The following is a 22566-nucleotide window of genomic DNA, read 5'->3' as shown; positions in this document are numbered from 1 at the left end:
AGAGGATGGTGAGTGTCTGGAACAAGCTGCCAGAGGTAGTAGTAGAGGCGGGTCCAATTTTGTCTTTTAAAAAACATTTAGACTGTTACATGGTTGTGTGGATGAACAGAGGGATCTAGGTGTATGTGTACATAGATCCCTGAAAGTTGGGAATCAAGTAGATAAGGTTGTTAAGAAGGCGTACGGTGTCTTGGCGTTTATTGGTAGGGGGATTGAATTTAGGAGTCGCAGCGTCATGTTGCAACTGTACACTACTCTGGTGCGGCCGCACTTGGAGTACTGTGTGCAGTTCTGGTCCCCACATTACAGGAAGGATGTGGAGGCTTTGGAGAGGTTGCAGAGGAGGTTTACTAGGATGTTGCCTGGTATGGAGGGGAGGTCCTATGAGGAGAGACTGAGGGATTTAGGGTTGTTTTCGTTGGAAAGAAGGCGGCTAAGAGGGGATCTTATTGAAACATATATGATGATTAGAGGTTTAGATAGGGTGGACAGTGATAGCCTTTTTCCTCGGATGGAGAAAGCTAGCACGATGGGGCATGGCTTTAAATTAAGGGGGGGTAGCTACAGGACGGATGTCAGGGGTAGGTTCTTTACCCAGCGGGTGGTGAGGGATTGGAATGCCCTGCCTGCTGCAGTTGTAAATGCGCCTAGTTTGGGGGCATTTAACAGATCTGTGGATAGGTTTATGGACGAAAAGGGATTGGTATAGGCTAGTGGGTCATTGTTTTTGTAACTGGTCGGCGCAACATCGTGGGCCGAAGGGCCTGTTCTGCGCTGTAATGTTCTATGTTCTATGTTCTATGGTTAAGATGGATATAGAGGGATATGAGCCAAATGCGGGCAATTGGGATTAGCTTAGGGGTTTAAAAAAAGATGACGGCATGGGCAAACCGGGCTGAAGGGCCTGTTTCCATGCGTAAACCTCTACGATTCTAAACAAAGCATGGAACACTGTTTAAATTAAATTATGCGTACAACAGCTGGTGTAGATCTTGTGCTCAAAACCCAATTAGAAAATGGGAATGAACAGCTTCAGAATGAGGACAAACCTCGGTGATTTGAAGTTATTGATGCCCCAGAGCCTAATTCACAAGAAGCTTTTACTTGAGTAATATTATTTTTCCAGCATGATTGCACGGAGTATAAAAGCATACAAAATGGCTACAAAATGGTTAAAAACGAAGATCACAGTCATGATCCTTCCCCATGTTAAATTCCCGGTCCCAGTGAGACTGGTCAAGTAGGGCTTGTCCAGAGAAGACTGGAGCCCTGAATTTCCTTTGGGCTTTTTCAATCTTGGACTATGGCTTTTGGAGAAACCATGAATAAGTAGAGTAAATTGGGGGTTATAGATAGGTCTATGGCTTAGTAGGTATAGAAGTGATTGGCGCAACTAGTGGGCCGAAGGCCCTGTTTGTGCTGTAGTGTTCTATGTTCTAAATTAGTTTCTTTTCCTTTATTCAAATTCTCCAGGGCTTCTGTCAATCACCAACCCGAGAGCATGGTGGCACAGTGGTTAGCTTCACAGCGCCAGGGACATGGGTTCGATTCCCGGCCTGGGTCATTGCCTGTGCGGAGTTTGCACGTTCTCCTTGTGCCTGTGTGAGTTTCCTCTGGATGCTCTGGTTTCCTCCGACAGTTCAAAAATGTGCAGGGTTGGCCTTGTTGAATTGCCCCTTAGTGTCCCAGGATGCCTCGTTTAGAGGGATTAGCAAGGTGAATATGAGGGGTCACAGGGGTAGGGCATGGGTGGGATTGTGGTCGGTGCAGACACGATGGGCCAAATGGCCTCCTTCTGTACTGTAGGGATTCCACGATTCTATGAAATTCCAGCCCTTTACCCACATGGAGGAAGAATCAATCCAGGGCAGTCCACTTCTCCCAGCACTCTGTTGTAGAACAACTTTGGTTGTGTGGTGGACACAAATTCTCCCTTTCTCTAAGCTGCAGACTGTGTAGAGATAAATGAGAATGAGAGAGGTAATAGTCAATACATACTTAATACGGGAGCTTGAGTATCCAGGAACCTAAGGAGGATGTTCTGAAATACAGGAAGACTCGAGCCGGTGAGTGACACAGAGGAAATCGATTCCTTTTCATCCAAGACTTCTGACTCTCCACATCGCTACAAAGAAAACACATTAGCATCTGAATAGACAGGATTTGTATACTGCATTTTGTAAAACTGAAACTAACTAAGTAGTAGTTTTGCCTAGCAACTACCTAAGTTGATATAAAACATGCTCTGCAATTATTATTTTACGTGCTGCATTTTCATTTCATACAAGGTGCAGAAAATCCGTACGGATAGTTGGTGTGAAAAATAAAAAAGATTTCTGGTGATTCTGTTAACGTTTGAGATCAAATCCAAAGAATCCCTATACCGCAGAAGGAGGCCATTCAGCCCATTGAGTCTGCACCGATCATAATCCCACCCAGGTTCTGTAACCCCACATATTTACATAACCCCAGCTAATCCCCCCTGACAGCAGGGGCAGTTTAGCATGGCCAATTAACCAAACCTGCACATCTTTGGACCGTGAGAGGAAACCGGAGCACCCAGGGGAAATCCACGCGGTCTCTTGGAGAACGCACAACTCCGCACAGACAGCGACCCAAGGCCGGTATCGAACCCGGGTCCCTGGTGCTGTGAGGCAGCAGTGCTAACCACTGTGTCAAGGTGCCACCAAAAATACCTAGTGTTGGATATTAAACACTCGTACCCCTCACATTCAAAGGACAAATATTTAGTGGGAGACTGGTTCTCAACAAACATATATATATTCCCTTGAGGTTTAAGGAGGCTTGAAATGTTGTCAAATAGAGTAGCAACAGTGGTGCAGAGAGGATATCTAACTTTCTTCTCTCCAAGTTTCAGACTTGTTACTAACCTCAGCCTCAATTTCAGCCTGCCTCTTCTCCAGGAGTTTTGCTACTGCCATAGCTCTGTGTTTCCCACACCGCTTGCAACTCACTGCCCACTCACACAGTAATGTCACGACTGCCTCGTCATTAGGTGCAATTTGCTGTAGGCAGGGGAAAGAAATGAAAAGAATGAGACATGTCGGTTGCTTGCAACTCCAATGACACAAGTAGCTCGTGGTATGGGTGGGTTAGAAGAAGACTGGGTCAGGGGCGGGGAGTGGGGGTTTGTGCAGGGGGAGTTGGAAAGAGAAAGGATGACAAATTGTCAACAATTGCTCTTCAGAAATGCTTACACTGGTCAATTCACAGAATTGATATGGTAAAGGAGGCCATTTGCCCCATTACATCTACAACGATTCTCCAATGAGCATTTTACCCAAACCCCCCACACCATCGCAGCCACTGTTAGAAAATATATTTTTTGACTATAAACACCATTCCACATTGTGTGGTATAGAATGACATCCTACTAATTTATTCTTGTTATTACGCCATGATAAGTCATTGTGACTTTACCTCCGAGTTCCTGTGTAGGTGTTTTTCTCTCCTAAAACAGCAAAAGTCATAATTAAAGAGTCCATGACCCACAAAATTTAATTTTAAAAGTGTGGAGTCTCATTCTTTCAGAATTTGTGTGGGAGTTTTAAAGAAAATGAAATGAATCTATTGTACTTTTGCTATTGGATTTTCTAATCCTGCAACCAATCATTCTTCCACTCTCCTTACGGCAGGTTCTATATATGATTTAATTCTAAATTATACTCCCCGGTTTACACCAATTCTACGCACAGCAGAATTTTTATGAGCCCATGAAGCCAGTAGACCTAAAAAACAGGAGAGAAGTCCCATTGGGAAGCGGGGTTAAGGCAGGGGCTGGTTATCTAATGAACATAATTAAGAGCACTCTGGCGACATCACCTGGATTTTTTTTTACTAGTCTCAGGGGTCCTTGTTGAGTCCATGGGCTGTTTGAGGAACAGAGACAGCCTCCCAGCAACAGGCCAGATAGCCATCAGGAATGGAAACTCCATTCAATTGGGGAACGCCTCAACTCTTGATAGTGCTGTCACCATGGAGGGCTTTCACACGTCCTTTCCGACAACTCGAATCATTTCAGTCCCCGATATCCCAGTTTTCAGCCAGCTACCCAGAATGGAGGCTCCCTTGCACCATCTTAAACACTTCAGCAACGTTCAGCTCTGACTATGGAGCTGTCAGGCTTTTAGTGCTGGATGGTTTCCTATCAGCCCTCAGACTCAAGTGCCCATCCACCATCTTTAATTGGACCAGGCTCCTGGTGGCAGCCATTTTGTTGGCCACTCCCTCCAAAATCTCCCTCAGGAATCCCACCCACCAGCATTTCCAGGTTCCCAAACCAAAATTCATCCCGAGTGGAAATGGCACACTGGAACAAAAATCTTGCCCTGAATGTCACATGGAAGTTCCTTCAATTGCAACAGTTAAAGAGCTGTTGTTTTCCCTGATGACAGGCATCAGATATCCCCTGTATAGGACAGAGTCCGAGCCGGTGTCCTCTGAAAGAGCTGTGAAAACTCTGTGGCATCACACTGAACATCACAATGTATACCAACATTGATATTTCGAAATTAACTCTTCCTTTGGGATACCTCTAAAGAAATAATCTTAGAACTTAATTGTTTATTCAATAATTGTACCTACAATATAAGATCACCACCCTAGAATTATTTTTCAAATAGCTTTTGGGGATTTTTTAAATTATATGTTCCACCTAAAGCGGGACTGGCACTATATTACCCAAGTGTCCGAAAGTGCTTTCTAATCCAAATGTTAGCAGGGTCATCATTGTTGTAATGTAAAGAACTGTAGAAGCCAATTTGCATACAGCAAACCCCCAAGGCTATGGGGCAAGAGCGGGGGACAGGAGCTAATGGGCCAGCATGGGTACAATGGGCCAAACGGCCCCGTTCTATGTTATTTGACCGTGATCTTCCCAGTCCGCCATATTTCTGTGCCATGCCTTTACGTGAGCTGAGTTCACTCGAACGTGCTCACCTTTAAGTCAGAAAGTTGCCAGTTCAAATCTGGCCATTATTTTGTGCAATGGTTTACACGGTCCCCGTTCACTCACTTCCACTGAAGGCGGGGTTCCGGCTGCTGCAAACAGAATGCGTTGGGATGACTGGTGACATTTTTTCAAACGTTTGCACTCTTACGCCAGCCTATGAAATACCGCTCCTGTCATCCCAAAATTTGAATAATAGGTTAAGCATGTGCTTTCACGCAATGACAATGTGAGTGGCATTTTCTACCCTTGCAGATGCTGCTGTCATTCATAGAGTCATAGAGGTTTACAGCATGGAAACAAGCCTTTCTGCCCAACTTGTCCACATCACCCTTTTTTTTGAAACACGTAAGCTAATCCCAATTGCCTGCATTTGCCCCATATCCCTCTATACCCATCTTACCCATGTGACTATCTAAATGCTTTTTAAAAGACAAAATTGTACCCACCTCTACTATTACCTCCGGCAGCTTGTTCCAGACACTCACCACCCTCTGTGTGAAAAAATTGCCCCTCCGGACACTTTTGGATCTCTCCCCTCTCACCTTAAACCTATGTCCTCTAATTTTAGACTCCCCTATCTTTGGGAAAAGATATTGACTATCTAGCTGATCTGTGCCCCTCGTTATTTTACAGCCCTCTATAAGGTCAGCCCTCAGCCTCCTACGCTCCAGAGAAAAATGTCCCAATCTATCCAGCCTCTCCTTATAACTCAATCCATCAAGTCCCAGTAGTATCCTAGTAAATTTTTTCTGCACTCTTTCTAGTTTAATAATATCCTTTCTGTAATAGGGTGACCAGAATTGCACACAGTATGCTAAATGTATAACTTCAACAAGACATTCCAACTCCTGTATTCAATGTTCTGACCGATGAAACCAAACATGCCGAATGCCTTCTTCACCACTCTGTCCACCTGTCACTCCACTTTCAAGGAGCTATTTTCTGTAACTCTCCCCAGCACCCTACCATTAACTAAGTAAGTCCTGTCCTGGTTCAATCTACCAAAATGCATCACCTCGCATTTATCTAAATTAAACTCTATCTGCCATTCATCAGTCCACTGGCCCGACTGATCAAGATCCCGTTGCAATTGGAGATAACTGTCTTCACTGTCTACTGTGCCACCAATCTTAGTGTGATCTGAAAACTTACTAACCGTGCTTCCTGTATTCTCATCCAAATCATTAATGTAAATGATAAATAACAGTGGACCCAGCACTGATCCCTGAGGCACACCGCTGGTCACAGGCCTCCAGTTTGAAAAATAACTCTCTACAACCACCCTCTGGCTTCTGTCAAGAAGCCAATTTTGTATCCATTTGGATACTTCACCCTGAAAACTGTGAGATTTAACCTTATACAACAACCTACCATGCGGTACCTTGTCAAAGTCCACGTAGACAACATCAACCGCATTGCCCTCATCTACTTTCTTGGTTACTCCTTCAAAAAACTCAATCAAATTTGTGAGACATGATTTTCTACTCACAAAGCCATGCTGACTGTCCTTAATCAGTCCTTGCGTCTCTAAATGCTTATAGATCCTGTCTCTCAAAATATCTCCCAACAATTTACCCACCACAGATGTGAGGCTCACTGGCCTGTAATTCCCAGTCTTTTCCCTGCAGCCCTTTTTAAACAAAGACACAACATTTGCCACTCTCCAATCTTCAGGCACCTCACCCAAGGGGCCCGCAATTTCCTCCCTAGCCTCCCACAACGTCCTGGGACACACTTCATCAGGTCCTGGGGATTTATCTATCTTGATGCGCTTTAAGACTTCCAGCACCTCGTTCTCTGTAATCTTTACACTCCTCAAGACATCACTATTTATTTCCCCAAGTTCCCTAACATCCATGTTTTTCTCAACAGTAAATACCAATGAGAAATATTCATTTAGGAACTCACGTTCCCAAAAAGTCATTCTGCCTGCCACACAATCGAGCGATGGCGTGTTATTGATTTAAATGTGATGCTGCGCACATAAACCATAAGTCTCAATGATTGGCTGATCAAATCAAATGGCACGTTTCTACAGTCATTTGCAATACACAGGGTACAGACTGTACTCAACCAGTCAGGCTCACCAAACCCAAAACATCTACTGTTAGATGTGATTTTGCAATTGGGCAGCATTTGCTGAAGAACCTGGAGTGTGCTGATTGCTACACTAACAACCAACTTAAGATAACCTGTCGAGCTCACAATGTGACTCATCTGCACTGGTTGGAAAGCTGAAATAAACAGGGACCTGTCCAACATACATTCATAAACAGGGACCTGTATTCTGCAAACAAAAGGAATATTGTTCAAGGCTTGCATCATTTTGAATTACCCAGGGGGCCCATATGCTTTCTCCATGACAACGTCTCAACCAGAGTTGACTTGCCAACCAATCAGCACTCCTTTTCTCTTGTAATATAAATTGCTGTGATTATTTGAAATTTGGCATCCTTGCATTTGTCCTGATGAGTGCAAAATGAAAAACTTCAGTAACATGTCTCTCTTCTCAGCAAATTCAGGTTCTGTATTATCTGTACAATTGTTTATACTATCTTTTAGAATGTCATCACGCTTCTTTATCCCTGTACTCAAAAATAATCAAAAGATCCTTTTATGGTTTTTTTTCTATCATTACTCGTGCTTTCAGGGAATGAGATATTTAAATCATTTGAGCTCCCATTTATCCACACATTTCACATCTTTCCAATGAGTGGATTTTCCCATTTCTTTGCTTTCCTCCAAAACATCTGTTACGTCAGCTTTTTCTATGTCAAACTGCATTAATTACATTGAATCAGCAATGTCCTTAAACGCCACACATGTTTTTACATAAAATAAGCCCTTGGCACAATTGCTACGTAATGGATACAAGGGACATTTTTCTCAGGAGCGTAGGAGGTTGAGGGCTGATCTTATAGAGGTCTATAAAATAATGAGGAGCATAGATGAGCTAGATAGTCAATATCTTTTCCCCAAAGGTAGGGGAGTCTAAAACTAGAGGGCATAGGTTTAAGGTGAGATGGGAGCAATACAAAAGAGTCCAGGGGGGCAATTTTCTCACAGAGGGTGGCGAGTGTCTGGAACAAGCTGCCAGAGTTAAAGCGGGTACAATTCTGTCTTTTAAAAAGCATTATACAGTTACATGGGTAAGATGGGTAGAGGGGGATATAGGTAAATGCGGGCAATTGGGACTAACAAAAGGACGGCATGGACAAGTTAGGCCAAAGGGCCTGTTTCCATGCTGTAAACCTCTATGATTCTATGTGTATCACACCACTACCACTCACCTCTTGACTGTCCTTGCCCTGGCTTGACCCAAAGATCTTGTGGTATAGGCTATCTAGGGAGTTGCTGGAATCAGATCTGTCAAAGCAGTGACGGTCCAGTACTTCCAACGTGTGCAAGACTTTGCTGATTGTGAAACCTTTTGCAATGGCAATCGGAAAGGAAAAACATACATTAGATCGTATCTTATCAGGAAATGTTTACAATGACACAGCGTACACTTCTTGCAAAAAAAAATCCATGTGCATATTACTAGATGGCTCGTACAACAGATACTACTTTCTTCACTATTTTGCTTTGACCATTTTACCTGACCCAACCCAAGAAGACCAGAGTCATCTTTATTGAAGGAAACAATGATTGTAAACCGTGCAGAGAATAAAAGCTGGAAATGCAACGGAAAGGATTTTCTTCCCACTAATCCACCCTAGACCTTTAACCCCATTGATGGGATCATCAGCATCAAACAGACAGACGCCCCCTCAACTTGTACACAGTTCCTTGGATATCTGCCTCTTGGGTTGACGTTGAGTGGGTGGGTGGCCTGGTTAAACAAACCAAAGCCTGAATTTCCCCCCGAAGAGAAATCCTTGTTGCAATTGACTTCAGAAAACCAGTAATCTCTACATGAGTGGTGGTGGTCGGTGAGGTTATGACGGGGGGAAATGCACGGGTGATGGGTGGCTACACAATTAGGAAGCTATGCAAGGCAGGATGGGGGGTGCTCTTCAAGGGAAGGGGTCATGCAGGGTGGAGGTGGAGGGGGCGGGGGAGGTAAGGGGGTTGGGGGTACATGCCAAGGGTCTACTAGGGAAAACACTGGACAGGTCCTGTTGCCCTGGTGCCAGCAGCCCATTTTGGTACAGGGGTAGCAATGCCGCTGATGACTGGGGTGGGGTTTGGCTTAGCATGGGAGTAGGTCTCCCGGTTCAAAGTTCAGATCAAAGTTCAAAGATGTGCGGGTTAAGTTGATTGGCCATGCTAAATTGCCCGAGTATGAGGGGATTAGCCAGGGTAAATGTGTGGAGTTACGGGAATAGAGCCTGTCTGGGATTGGTGCAGATTCAATGGGCTGAATGGCCTTCTTCTGCACTGTTGGGATTCTATGATGCCCGATCAGGGCATACTCCACAATGACATCTGAAGCTGGCTTCATCGACTTATTTAGCCTCTCCCTTCCCACCCTACCAGTGCTGGAAGATTGCAATCCCAAGCTTGCCCAAAACACCAGCATGGAGGACTGCCATTTTCACACAGTTATGACACCTAGAAACTCTTTGGAAAAATCACTCCCAAACTGTTAACTCTTTTCTCTCACCACAGATGCTGCCAGACCAGCTGAGTTTTCCAACATTTTCTATTTTTGTTTCAGATTCCAGCATTTGAAGTATTTTACTTTTATTTCAATGCTTACATGAAAATAGGCATGTTGTGGAGTTGCCAGCGTTGGGCTGGGATAAGCATGGTACAAAGTCTCACAACACCAGGTTAAAGTCCAACAGGTTTATTTGGTAGCACGTGCCGTCGGAGCATTGCATCTGACGAAGGGGCAAAGCTCTGAAAGCTTGTGCTACCAAATAAACCTGTTGGACTTTAACCTGGTGTCGTGAGACTACTTACTGTATATAAAAGTACAGAAGTCTTACTACAACTGTATAGAACATTGGTGAGGTTGAACCCCTGGAGTGCTGTGTACCATTCTGATCTCTTAAGAAGGGACTTACGGTTTATTTGTTATTTTCACAAGTAGGCTCACATTAATACTGTAATGAAGTTACTGTGAAAATCCCCAAGTTGCCACACCCCAGCGCCTGTTCGGGTACACTGAGGAATAATTTAGCATGGTCAATACACCTAACCAGTACATCTTTCAGGCTGTGGGAGGAAACCAGAGCACCCAGAGGGAACCAACACGGACACGGGGAGAACATGCAAACTCCGCACAGACACTGACCCAAACCGGGAATCGAACCCAGGTCCCGGGTGCTGTGAGACAGCAGTGCTAACCACTGTGCCACCTGCAGGACATAACTGCATTGGAAGCTGTTCAGAGAAGATTCACTCGTTTGATTCCCAGGATGACGGGGTTGTCTTCTGAGGAAAGGCTGCGCACTTTGGGCTTTAAGATTCTGAGGGGGATTGACAGGGTAGGCATTTCCTCTCATGGATGAATCTAGAACTAAGGGGCAGAGTTTAAATATAAGGAGCTTCCCTTTTAATACGGAAGAGGAATTTCTTCACTTAGGTCATCAATCTTTGTAATTCTCTTCCACAGAGAGCAGTGGAGGCTGGGGCATTGCATACGTTCAAAGCTGAGTTAGATTTTAGATTGATGAAGAATTTAAGGATAATGAGGAGCAGGCAGGAAAGTGGGGAAAGGCCACAGTCAGATCATGAGTCTATTGAATGGTGGAGCGGGCTCGAGGGACCAAAACGGCGGCAGAGTGGTCAGCATTGCTGCCTCACAGCGCCAGGGACTTGGGTTCAATTCCCGGCTTGGGTCACTGTCTGTGCGGAATTTGCACATTCTCCCCGTGTCTGCATGGGTTTCCTTCAGGTACTCTGGTTTCCTCCCACAGTCCGAAAGATGTGCTGGTTAGGTGCATTGGCCATGCTAAATTCTCCCTCAATGTACCTGAACAGGCGCTGGATTGTGGCGACTAGGAGGTTTTCACAGTAACTTCATTGCAGTGCTAATGTAAGCCCAACTGTGACTAATAAACTTAAAAAAAACTTTTAAACTCTAAGCCCTACTCTGCTTCTATTCCTTATGATTTTTACACGCTTGGGAAACAAATTTTACAAATTTCACTGGGCGCAGTGAAATGTTAACTATCCCTTCTCCCTCTCTCCCCTCCCTTTCCCTCCCTCTCCGTGCCTCTTCCTCACTCTCTTCCAACCTCTCTCCCCTCCCCTCTTTCTCCTTCCCTCTCTGCCTCTTATCCTTTCCTCTCTCCCTCCCCACCTCCCTCTTCCCCTCTCTCACCCTTTCCTCTGCCCCCTCAATCTCCCCCTCCCTCCCTGCCTCTCCCCCCCCGCCCCACCCCCCCCCCCCCCCCCCGCTCCACGAAGGCTGCACATCCTGCTCAGCATCCCTGCGTTTTCCATTAAAAATCCTGATTTGCGGCGCTCGCGGTATTTTGCTTCTGTAGTGTAGCAATACTGTTCACTTCAGAGATGGAGAGCATTTGCAAGCAATTGCATACGCCCTTACAAATCTGAGGTTACGTAGCTCATTTGCCCCCTTGGTTCCTGACTCATGCGCCTGATGTCAGTCGGTGGTTTAGCTTTTCCAACGCATGACAATATCACATCCTGTCAAGCCTCTACACTGCGTGTCAAACACCTCCATTCTGACACACACACCTATTCATTTCAATAGATTTGAGGGTTCTGTGCATTCTTTTAAGTTTCTTACTGGTTTCGTTGATTGCAACAATGCACAAAAAAAATGATTTAAATGGCAAGGGCCTAAGCCAGTGACTGGAAATAATCGCTGAGCCTTACGGGGGGGGGGGGGTCAACGGGTTGAATTAACACATCAGCAGAGATGTTTTTAACTTCAAGGTCTTACAGTGGGACTGTCAATTCTTTGTATTAATTCAGTCTGCTGACAGGGCCAGTTTGAGCAGTTGCACCAAACTGCTACTTCAATTCATTGCAGATTTCCAGCAGCCGCAATGCTTTGCTTTTACCTGCCATTTTAATTCTGTCGCCTGCGCTTGACGTTTGAAACAGTACAAAAAAAAAAGGCGACACAAACAAAGAGGACAGGAAAAGCGTCTTTCTTTTTGAAAAGCAAAAAAATAACCCGAAGCCGAGAAGGCTAAAGGGGAGAATTTAACACAGGAGTCTGGCAAGAAACTACGAAAGGTCACGAACGAAGAGTCATGAATTCTTGCTGGGATCTTGTTTTTAAATGACTGCTTTCAATACTCGTTTTAACTGCGGCGCTGTGGAACGTGGTGGCTGGACATCAGATGTGCATTTTTTTGAGTTGCCAAGTTGATGGCTGTAAAGTGGGGAAAAAAAGCTTCTTTAAAATGGTTAATATTTGGTAACAAATACATCACGCAAACCAGATCTGTCTACACTTTCCGTTGCCTCGGCAAAGCAGCCAGCAAAATTAAAGACCCCACGCACCCCGGACATTCTCTCTTCCATCTTCAGTCTGAGGACACGTACCAGCCAACTCCAGAACAGCTTCTTCCCTGCTGCCATTAGACTTTTGAATAGGCCTACCTTATTTTTTTTTATTCATACATGGAACATGAGCTTCACTGGCTGGGCCAGCATTTACTACCCATCTCTAGTTGACAGAAGGCAGTTGAGAGTTAACCGCACTGCTGCGGCTCTGGAGTCACATGTAGGCCAGGCCAGGTAAGGATGGCAGATTTCCTTCCCAAAAGGACATTAGTGCACCAGGTGGGTTTTTCCGACAATCGACAATAGTTTCACGGTCATCAGTAGATTCTTAACTCCAGATTTTTAAAAACTGAACTCAAATTCCACCATCTGCCATGGCAGGATTTGAACCCGGGTCCCCAGAACATTAGCTGAGTTTCTGGATTAATAGTCTAGTGATACTACCACTAGGCCACTGCTTCCCCCCAGTATACTATATTAAGTTGATCTTTCTCTACATCCTGGCTATGACTGGAACACTACCTTCTGCATTCTCTTGTTTCTTTCTCTATGAACGGTATGCTTTGTCTGTGTGGCATGCAACAACCAATACTTCTCACTGTATGCTAATACATGTGACAATATTAAATCAAATCAAAATCATTGTGAAAGGACTCAATAACAGTAAATGTGGAGAAACTGATGCCACATACAGGAAAATCAATAAGCAGTGGACACAGATTTAAAGCAATTGATAAGTTTAAAAAGAAATAGAGCGGGTTCTGATCTGAAAGGAACTTAGAAAAGGGAATTAAATAAATACTAGGAAAAAGAGACAATTGCAGAACTACGTAGAAAGAACAAAGGAGTGGGGCTATTTTGTTGTTCGTTCAAGGAGCTGGCCACGTCAGAACAAAGAAAATTACAGCACAGAAACAGGCCTTCAGCCCTCCAAGCCTGCACCGACCTGACTGAACTAAAACCCCCCTACACTTCCGGGGACCACATCCCTCTATTCCCATCTCATTCATGTACTTGTCAAGACGCCCCTTAAAAGTCACTATCGTATCCACTTCCACTACCTCCCCCAGCAATGAGTCCCAGGCACCCGCCACTCTCTGTGTAAACAAATCTGCCTCGTACATCTCTTTTAAAACTTGCCCCTCGCACCTTAAACCTATGCCCCCTGGTAATTGACTCTTCCACCCTGGGAAAATGCTTCCCAATGGAAGGCCCAATGGATTATAATGTCTGAAGAAACCAAGCTGTACTTTTGCTGAACATGGTCCATGATTTTTTAACACACTTTTGGGAAGCAAATTCTACAAGTGTCAAATGTTCCACTACTTTCTTATTACGATTATTACCTCTTACCTTTCTTGAGGTCCAGGAACATGGTAAGCAAGATGTACCAGACAATTGCTACTTTAGAAAAAGGTCTGGTGAACCCTACAACATGGTTAATAGCAGTTTTACGTTTATAAAATACTAGCAGGATAGTCGGAAAGTTGGGCATTAGTTTGGTGGGGGTCCTGGGTCTGGCAGCAGAAAAGAGAGTTGTAGGTTTTCGTTCTGGATATCACAGTCCAAAGAGTTGGGGCAGCACTGTAAAGAGTTAACCCAGGATTTGGGGTGTATCTGGATAGTTGCCTCCTGGGTGTGTTAAGTATCAGACTACAGCAACATTGTGGTAACTGGGTCTGTCAGCAGTTAAGGCAGTGTTGGGCAAACAGTGGTTGGGGGAGGGGGAGGTGGCATGCAGCACCTTCTAGCTTCTGAGTGCATCCCTTGAAACACTTTGTTGACCGTTGCCCACGTGCAGGGTTGCCACGTTTCACTGATTCCCATCCAGTTTTTTTTTCCTACCGGTGAGACTGAAGTGATGTAAAGGAAGGCAAGTGAAGTGAGATGGGCGCTGATAGCTCACAACATTGACTGTGAGAGCCGTGAGCTCCCCCCGTGTCCAAAGTGTCAATATCTCTTTTGGTCTCGCCATTTGACGTTGATGACAGTTCTATTAATATATGAATGATTAAGCATTTTCTGTAACTCGCTGTGAAGTATTTGGAAGGTATTAAATGGAATTCATTACCACAGGAAGTAGTTGGTGCCAAAACATTTGAGGCAGCTGGATGTAGCACATAGAGGGTGAATGGAATCAAAGATTATGGGGAGAAAGCAGGATTAGGATACTGAGTTGGACAATCAGCCATGATCGTGAAGAAAGGCAGAGCTGGCTCAAATGGCCATCTCCTGCTGCTACCTTCTACGTTTCTATCTATTCTATCTTAATCATGGGGTCATGGTTAGTGAACAAGCTTGAGTTCAATCTTGCAGCTTATTAAGATGAAGTAAGACCATTCCTGCAGCCCACGCACTAGCCGAGGTTGCCCATCACTGAGTTAGGGAGTTAAAACTGGGGTCGTGCAAGATAAGAAGCACTGCCAGGGCCGTGCACCTTGTGAGGAGGGCCCTGGGGTCAGGTGGCACTGCTCAGGATCCAAGAGTCTGGCACAGCAGAATAGGAGAATCCTAGGTTCTTGCAATACTGGAAGGCGAGGGAATCCACAAAACAGACGATACCAAGAGATGCCAGGCAGGGAACTACTGGCCTCCAAAGCCTTTTTGTCTTCAATAAACTGAACCTCCCTTTGCAATCCACTGTCAGGCTTCAGAAATACTGCAAGTCTCATCACTGTCAGCTGACAGCAGAAAGCAAGGTTAAAGTCAGAGGGTAGACTACGTGCAGGCAAAGTGGCGAAATTTGTTTAAAAAAACAGGGAGGAACATCTTATTGAATGTCAAAGTAAAATAAATTATTACTGGGGCTGCACGGTGGTTAGCACTGCTGCCTCACAGCGCCAGGGACCCTGGTTCAATTCCAGCCTTGGATCACTGTCTGTGTGGAGTTTGCACATTCTTCCCATAGATCCTTAGTGTCAGGGGATTAGCAGAGTAAATGTGTGCGGTTACGGGGATACGGCCTGCATGGAATTGTGGTCGGTGCAGGCTCGTTGGGCCAAATGGCCTCCTTCTGCACTGTAGGGATTCTATGATTCTCCACTGGTTCATTGATAAATGCAATACTTAGAGACCGAAAGTTGCAAATATGTTGGCTTGTCGGTTCTGATATAGCAGTTGGCAACCAACAAAGTATTCAGATTGCAAGAGAGGATGAAAGGAACAAGTGAAGGAGGACTCCCACTTTTAACCACTACTCAGGGATATTTCCAAGAAGGTAAAATGTGCATCTAGACAGGACTTGGCTGTACTCTTACTTGATTCACAGCTAGAATGTGGTCATCACTGGCAAGGCCATTACTTATTGATCCCGCACAGTTTCCCTGAGAAGGCCTTCTTCACGAACGCAGCTGTCCATCAGGCGAAGGAGATTTAATTTAATACTTCAGGTTGGGATTCAATCATGTGGGAATGTGACAGGCATCATGTATGATCCAGACTGAGTAAGGACCGCAGACTTCCTTTCCTAAAAGATACCAGTGAAGTTTCAAATGACGATCCAACAGCTTTCATAGAATCCCTGCAGTGCGGAAGGAGGCCATTCAGCCCATTGAGGCTGCACCGATCATGATCCCAACCAGCCCCTATCCCCTTAGCCCCACGTATTTATCCTGCTAGTCCTCTAGACACCCCTGCTAGTCCTCTAGACACTAAGGGGTAATTTAGCATGGCCTATCAATTTAACCCACATACTTTTTGGACTGTGGGAGGAAACCAGAGCACCCGGAGGAAACCCACGCAGACATGGGGAGAATGTGCAAATTCCACATAGACAGTGGCCCAAGCCGGGAATCGAACCTGGGTCCCCGGAGCTGTGGGGCAGCAGCGCTAACCACGGCGCCACCCACTTTGTGGTTGCTTACTTCTTCGGAAATCGTTCCCAGCCTCCTAATTCCAAGATCTTGGATCTTTTTGAACCAAATTTAAAATTTTCCAACCGCCACGCTGGGGTTTGAACTCCACCATCGCCCTGACACTCGCAATTCGATCTCAAGCTTTGCATCTTCACACTTGAATGCAGTGACCTGGGGACATACATTGTTGAAGGCGGAGAGCATGACCAGCAGAGGGCAATAATTGCATTATCGGACACATTCCCTTCCACCAGGCAGCAGTGTCAGGGCAGGAGGGAGCTCAGAGACTGTGTCACAGTAACAAGCTCAGATGTGTGGAAGACCCCGCCAGCAATACAGAATAAAAGAAGTGGGTGATCCTGTCAGAACGGGCTAAGGAAAGGTCCCACCCAATAGCGCAACCTGGTGTTTCTCTTTTTCAACTGATACCAACTGCTGCTCTCAAACACACTGGGAGGTTTCTATTCTATCCACACAACAACAATCACTGTGGGCAGTTTTATTTTTAAACAGCCGATTTCTTTTTTAAAATGTCCTGTTAACCTCATCAGGAGATGGGCGGACAGCGCAGAGCGGACCAGAGAGCTCTTTTTTTTTTTGCGAACTCATTTTTTTTTTGTTGTGGGGAAACAAATCATCCTCAATTCCGAGAGACCACCTAAGAAGGGGAGGTTGTTTGTGGCTGTGTCCACATTCCCCGCACTATCAGGTGCAGCAACTGTTCAGAGCCAGTTCCTCTGATTATCACTGCTGCATCAAAGCGTCAGGGACCGGGGTTCGATTCCCAGCTTGGGTCGCTGTCCGTGCGGAGTCTGTGCGTTCTCCCCGTGTCTGCGTGGGTTTCCTCCAGGTGCCCCGGTTTCCTCCCCACAGTCCAAAAGACACGCTGGTTAGGTGCATTAGTCACGCTTAAATTCTCGCTCTGTGTACCCGAACAAGCGTCGGAGTGCGGCAACGAGGGTATTTTCACTGTGGCTTCATTGCAGTGTTAATGTAACCATAGTTGTCACACTAGGAGCTGCGCTCACTCTTTCAATAAAGCTATTCACAAACCATCAATTTGCTCTGGAGGTTTCACATTTGGTCTCACCGTCATGCTATAAAGTGTTCTCTGATGTTTGAGAGGCACAAGCAGTGTAACAAAGTCTCCCTCAAGATAGAGTGCAGGCAATCTGCTGAAGTCAATCTGCTGAACTCTCCACTTCTGGAGAGTCTGCAGAAGGATCTAGATAGGCTGGGCGAATGGGCCAGGAAATGGCAAATGGAATTTAATGTTGGCAAGTGTGAGGTGGTCCACTTTGGTAGGAAGAATGGTAGGAAGGACTATTACTTACGAGGCGAAAAACTGCAGCAGGCGATGGTGCAGAGGAACCTCGGGGTCCTTGTGCATGAGTCGCAAAAACCCAGCTTGCAGGTGCAACAGGTGGTCAGGAAGGCGAATGGGATGCTGGCCTTCATAGTGAAGGGGATTGAATATAAAAGTAGGGAGGTCTTGCTGCAGCTGTATAGGGCATTGGTGAGGCCGCAACTGGAGTACTGTGTGCATTTTTGGGCGCCGCACCTGCGCAAAGATATTTTGGCCTTGGAGGGAGTGCAGAGGAGGTTTACTAGGCTGATACCGGAGTTGAGGGGGTTGAGCTATGAGGAGAGGCTGAATAAACTGGGCTTGTACTCGTTAGAGTTTAGAAGAATGAGAGGAGATCTCATTGAGACGTATAAGATGATGAATGGGATGGATAGGATAGAGGTGGAAAGACTCTTCCCGCTCAAAAAAGACAATAGGACTAGGGGGCACAGCCTCAAGATAAAAGGGGGGCGGTTTAGAACGGAGTTGAGGAGGAACTTCTTCACTCAAAGGGTGGTGAATCTCTGGAATTCTCTGCCCGTTGAAGTGGTGGAGGCTGCCTCGCTAAATATTTTTAAGACGCGGGTTGATGGGTTTTTGATAGGAGAGGGGATTAAGGGTTATGGGGAGAGGGCGGGAAAGTGGAACTGAGCAGCGACAGATCAGCCATGATCTTATTGAATGGCGGGGCAGGCTCGAAGGGCTGGATGGCCTACTCCTGCTCCTATTTCTTATGTTCTTATGTTCTTATGTTCTTAAGTCCTAACACAGTGCATCTGTAGAAATGGCAGTTACAGCATTTACAAACAGACTAGGGAAGATAAATAAACACTGACGACAGTAATTCAGAAATAGGTTTTTTAAAGTCCAACAGCAAATGGATTTGAGAGCTTTATGTGCTTTTATATTTCATAGAATCCTATGGAGGCAGAAGGAGGCCATTCGGCCCATCGAGACCGCACCGACCACAATCCCACCCATAACCTCACGTAAGCACCCTGCTAATCTCCCTGATGCTAAGGTGCAATTTAGCATGGCCAATCAACCTAACCTGCACATCTTTGGACTGTGGGGGGAACAGGGAGTACCAGGAGGAAACCCACGCAGACACGGGGAGAACGTGCAAACTCAGCAAGGACAGCGACCCAAGCCGGGAATCGAACCCGGGTCCCCCGCGCTGTGAGGCAGCAGCGCTAACCACTGTGCCACCACACGTTCCAACGCCAGATCATTGCAAAAAGCGAACCACTTTGAACCAATGAAAACTGGTTGAAATGAAAACTGAAGTTTGGCCATCGTCAGACGCTATTATAAAGCTGAGAAAAATGTTTCAACGGCAGAGTCAGATTGTGAATCTAGTATTGACTCAAATCATGTCCAGTGGGGCTCTTTTGGCTTCCTGGATAATATTTTAAATAGATTGGCAATTAAATGTTTAGACAATGCAGACAACAGACCAAGCGTCATCTAAAGAGTTTAGCAGCTACTGCTAGGTAGAAGCAGAGCTGTTTCCAGGGTTGCAAAAATTCATTATTTACCCCAGCAGTGTCAATAGGGATTCGTTGGCTCAAACTCAACTCCTCATCATTCACTGAGAAATATGTAATCAGAGATAGCCTGAACTCACTCTGAGTGACTGTCAGAGTCTGATTGCCTCTCCACTCCCATTAGTTTACCGAAAGTTTTTTGATCCGGTGTCACCTGACCTTCCCATTCAGGCCAGGCGTACAGCACAGTCCCACAGCCATCGGTTGCACTTAGCGGGGTGGAAGGTGAAGGAGACTCTGCTGTCTTGCCGCATTGGCTGTCGTACACCAAGTAAGTTAAAAGTTCAGGCACGTTTAAAAGGTGTTTAAAGATGGAGGAATTACAAGAGATTGAGAGAATTTGAGGGAGTCCCATGAGAGGTGGGAATGGGGCGGAGGGGGGATTCTGTGGGATTGTAAAATACCCATCAGGGGTGTTGGGGGTGTCCTATCAGATGAGGGGAATCATGTGGGGGGAGGTAGTTGGGGAGTGGAGGAAGTCCCCTGGAGTTCAGAGGCGCGACGTAAATCCCATGGGATGGGTTAGCGTAGACGTGTACAATAATTGCCCAGAAGTTAGAAGTCGTTTCAGTTCCTCTGGCTTTTTCTGTATAGCTATTGATGTGACACATCTGGAACCACATAAAGTTAATGATTTAAAGCACATTTTCAGATGGTTCCCAGTGTGGGGTGACTGCTGGGAGGAGATTTGCACTCCCCAGGCAATTACCATGCAACCCTCATCTGGAAATTCCTGAAGTGGATTGCACCACCCAGGAGCTCGGAGGTTACAGCCCATTCTTTACGCTCCCTCTCCTCCCTTTTACGGGGTTGGAGTAGGGGTGAGTGACAGCGCATTTCTCAGTCATTTATTCTTTCAGTAAATCACACGTCCTTTCATCCACTAATTTATAGGTGGTCTGTCCTTAAAGTCACACCAGCCTGCTCTAAGTCACTCTGATTGGCGTCAGATCCCATCAGGCAGATCTAATGCAGCAGAGACCATTGAGGAAGATTCACTCAGTCTTTTCTCGGCTGATGGTCCGCGATAATCTAGGAGGCTTATCCCTGGCATTGCTGACAGCTGCTCCAAACCTCCAGAAATCGGTCAGGAGGTTAACAGCCCCACCAGAACACAACCAAGGCAATGGCGGATTCAAAGGCAACAAAAAGAGAAAATGCCAGAAAATCTCAGCAGGTCTGGCAGCATCTGCAAGGAGAGAAGAGAGCTGACGTTTCGAGTCCAGACCCTCTGCCAAAGCTTTGTCAAAGGGCTTTCACAAAGGGTCATCTGGACTCGAAACGTCAGCTCTTTTCTCTCCTTACGGATGCTGCCAGACCTGCTGAGATTTCCCAGCGTTTTCTCTTTCGGTTTCAGATTCCAGCATCCGCAGCAATTTGCTTTTATTCAATGGCAACACTTGTACAGTGTTCCAATTTACATTACAAGGTTGGAAGGACCTTTTCAGATACTGTTACTTGGAAATGAGGAAATTTGCAGTGGAAGGATTGTGGGGTTGAGAGCATGTGGCAGAGAAGTGGGATGAACATGAAGGATACAATAGCTCAAGTTTTATGTTACTGGACTAGTAATCCAGAAGCCTGGTCTAATGACCTTGAGGCATGAGTTCAACTCCCACCACAGTAGGTGGGGAATTTAAATTCAGTTATTTAGATAAATCTGAGGGATAAAATAATTATCAATAGCAGTGACCAAGAAACACCAGATTATCATAAAAATTGTTCACTATTGTTCTTTAAGGAAAGAAATCTGTCTTCTTTACCCAGCCTGACCTACATGTGACTCCAGAACCACAATACTGTGGTTGACTCTTACCTGCCCCCCTGAAATGGCCTGGCAAGCCCTTAGCTATATAGGGTTGGTTAATAAATGTTGGCTTTGCACATCCCATGAATAAAGGGCAAACAGAATTTGGTAAGTTTTTCAAAAGATCCAACAGATGCACGACCACTCCTGTGTTGTATAAAAATCAAAGCTTCAAAATTTTTTTATTTATTAGTCACAACTAAGGCTTACATTAACACTGCAACAAAGTTACTGTGCAACTCCTCCAGTCACCACAGTCCAGCGCCTGTTTGGGTCAATGCACCTTACAAGCACATCCATCAGAACGTGACAGAAAACTGGATTACGCGGAGGAAACCCACGCAGACACGGGGAGAATGAGCAAACTCCACACAGACAGTGACCCAAGCAGGGAATCGAAACCAGGTCCCTGGCACTGTAAAGTTGCAGCGCTAACCACTGTGTCACCATGCCGCCCCCAAGTTAATGTGGGTGACCATGGCATCAGAGGAGGGAAAATTCCATCCATTTCTGGCCTACCACTCATCTTAGATCCAAGAAAAGAGGAGAATGAGGAATAAATGGACTCAGCATCTTCAATTCTCTAGGCTGCTATTCTTGCACAGAGTAGATCAGTTTACCTGCAGTAGATTCCTGACATTTGTCAAAAGACCACCGTACTTCCACTGCACGTCCTCGCTGCTTGATCTGCTGCTCCACTTCATAAATTTTGGCTCGAACCTAAAGCATTAAAACAAAGTGGTTCAGCAAGACCGTGATGTCTGGTAAAATCAGATGCACCTGTGCACGCATCTCTCTCTCTCTCCCTGTGCATGTCTCTTTCTTTCTGTGCTTCTCTCTTTCTCTCTCGATTTATGCATCTCTTTTGGTCCCTCTCTCTGCATCTCTCTATCCCTCTGTGTGTCTCTCTTTCTTTCTTGGTATGCACAACTCTTTCACTTTCTGGCTCTTTCTGCGCACCTGCAATATATTAAGACCAAAAGAGAAAATGCTGGAAAATCTCAGCAGATCAAAAGATCATCTGGGCTCGAAACATCAGCTCTTTCCTCTCCTTACAGATGCTGCCAGACCTGCTGAGATTTTCCAGCGTTTTCTCTTTCGGTTTCAGATTCCGGCATCCGTAGTAATTTGTTTTTATGCAATATGTTAAAAACTTTGAACAGTTAGAAGTCCTGCAATCTGACACGTACTTCCTGTAACACTTTCATGTTACACCTGGTCTTATTACACATAGCACTATCATTCCTAAAGTTATGTACAATTTTAAGTTGAATTATGTATTTGCACGCTCAGCCTGGTATAAATGGTTTCAGTTTCATGAATGTTTAGTTGATGAACCTTGGTGCCTGGGTGACTCAGTAGATTTGCAGACAAAGGGTTTCAGGACTTCTGAGTTTTACATTTTTAATCAGGTCAAAAAACCCCCGACGTGAAGGAAATTGGTTCAAAGGGGTTCGAAATTCAGTGACTCTGGGAAAAATACAGAGGGGAAGAGCTTTACTATTGCCGAGCGACCGTAATCCAGTGACACAAGCACAGGAGTTGAGTGTGTCCCAGGGAGAGAAGACAGAGATTTGAAGTTCTCGGAGAAGAAAAACGGCAAGGCT

At 45.4% G+C, this 22566-nt stretch overlaps 1 protein-coding gene across 1 annotated transcript in view; it reads right to left on the bottom strand.

Annotated features, from left to right (window-relative positions):
• Nucleotides 1-22566, bottom strand: part of LOC145341129 (mediator of RNA polymerase II transcription subunit 12-like protein) — a 564757-nt gene that overhangs the window by 428355 nt on the left and 113836 nt on the right. The window contains 4 exon segments of the mRNA XM_080186002.1: nucleotides 1999-2125; nucleotides 2892-3026; nucleotides 8263-8399; nucleotides 21580-21679. Coding sequence (XP_080042128.1) covers nucleotides 1999-2125; nucleotides 2892-3026; nucleotides 8263-8399; nucleotides 21580-21679 — 499 coding nt within the window.

Source organism: Carcharhinus amblyrhynchos, chromosome 3, assembly GCF_965287045.1.
Source record: "Carcharhinus amblyrhynchos chromosome 3, sCarAmb.v2.hapA, whole genome shotgun sequence".
NCBI classification, from domain to species: Eukaryota; Metazoa; Chordata; class Chondrichthyes; order Carcharhiniformes; family Carcharhinidae; genus Carcharhinus; species Carcharhinus amblyrhynchos.
The sequence above is the reverse complement of the archived record's forward strand: the minus strand, read 5'-3'. Positions and strand labels throughout refer to the sequence as shown.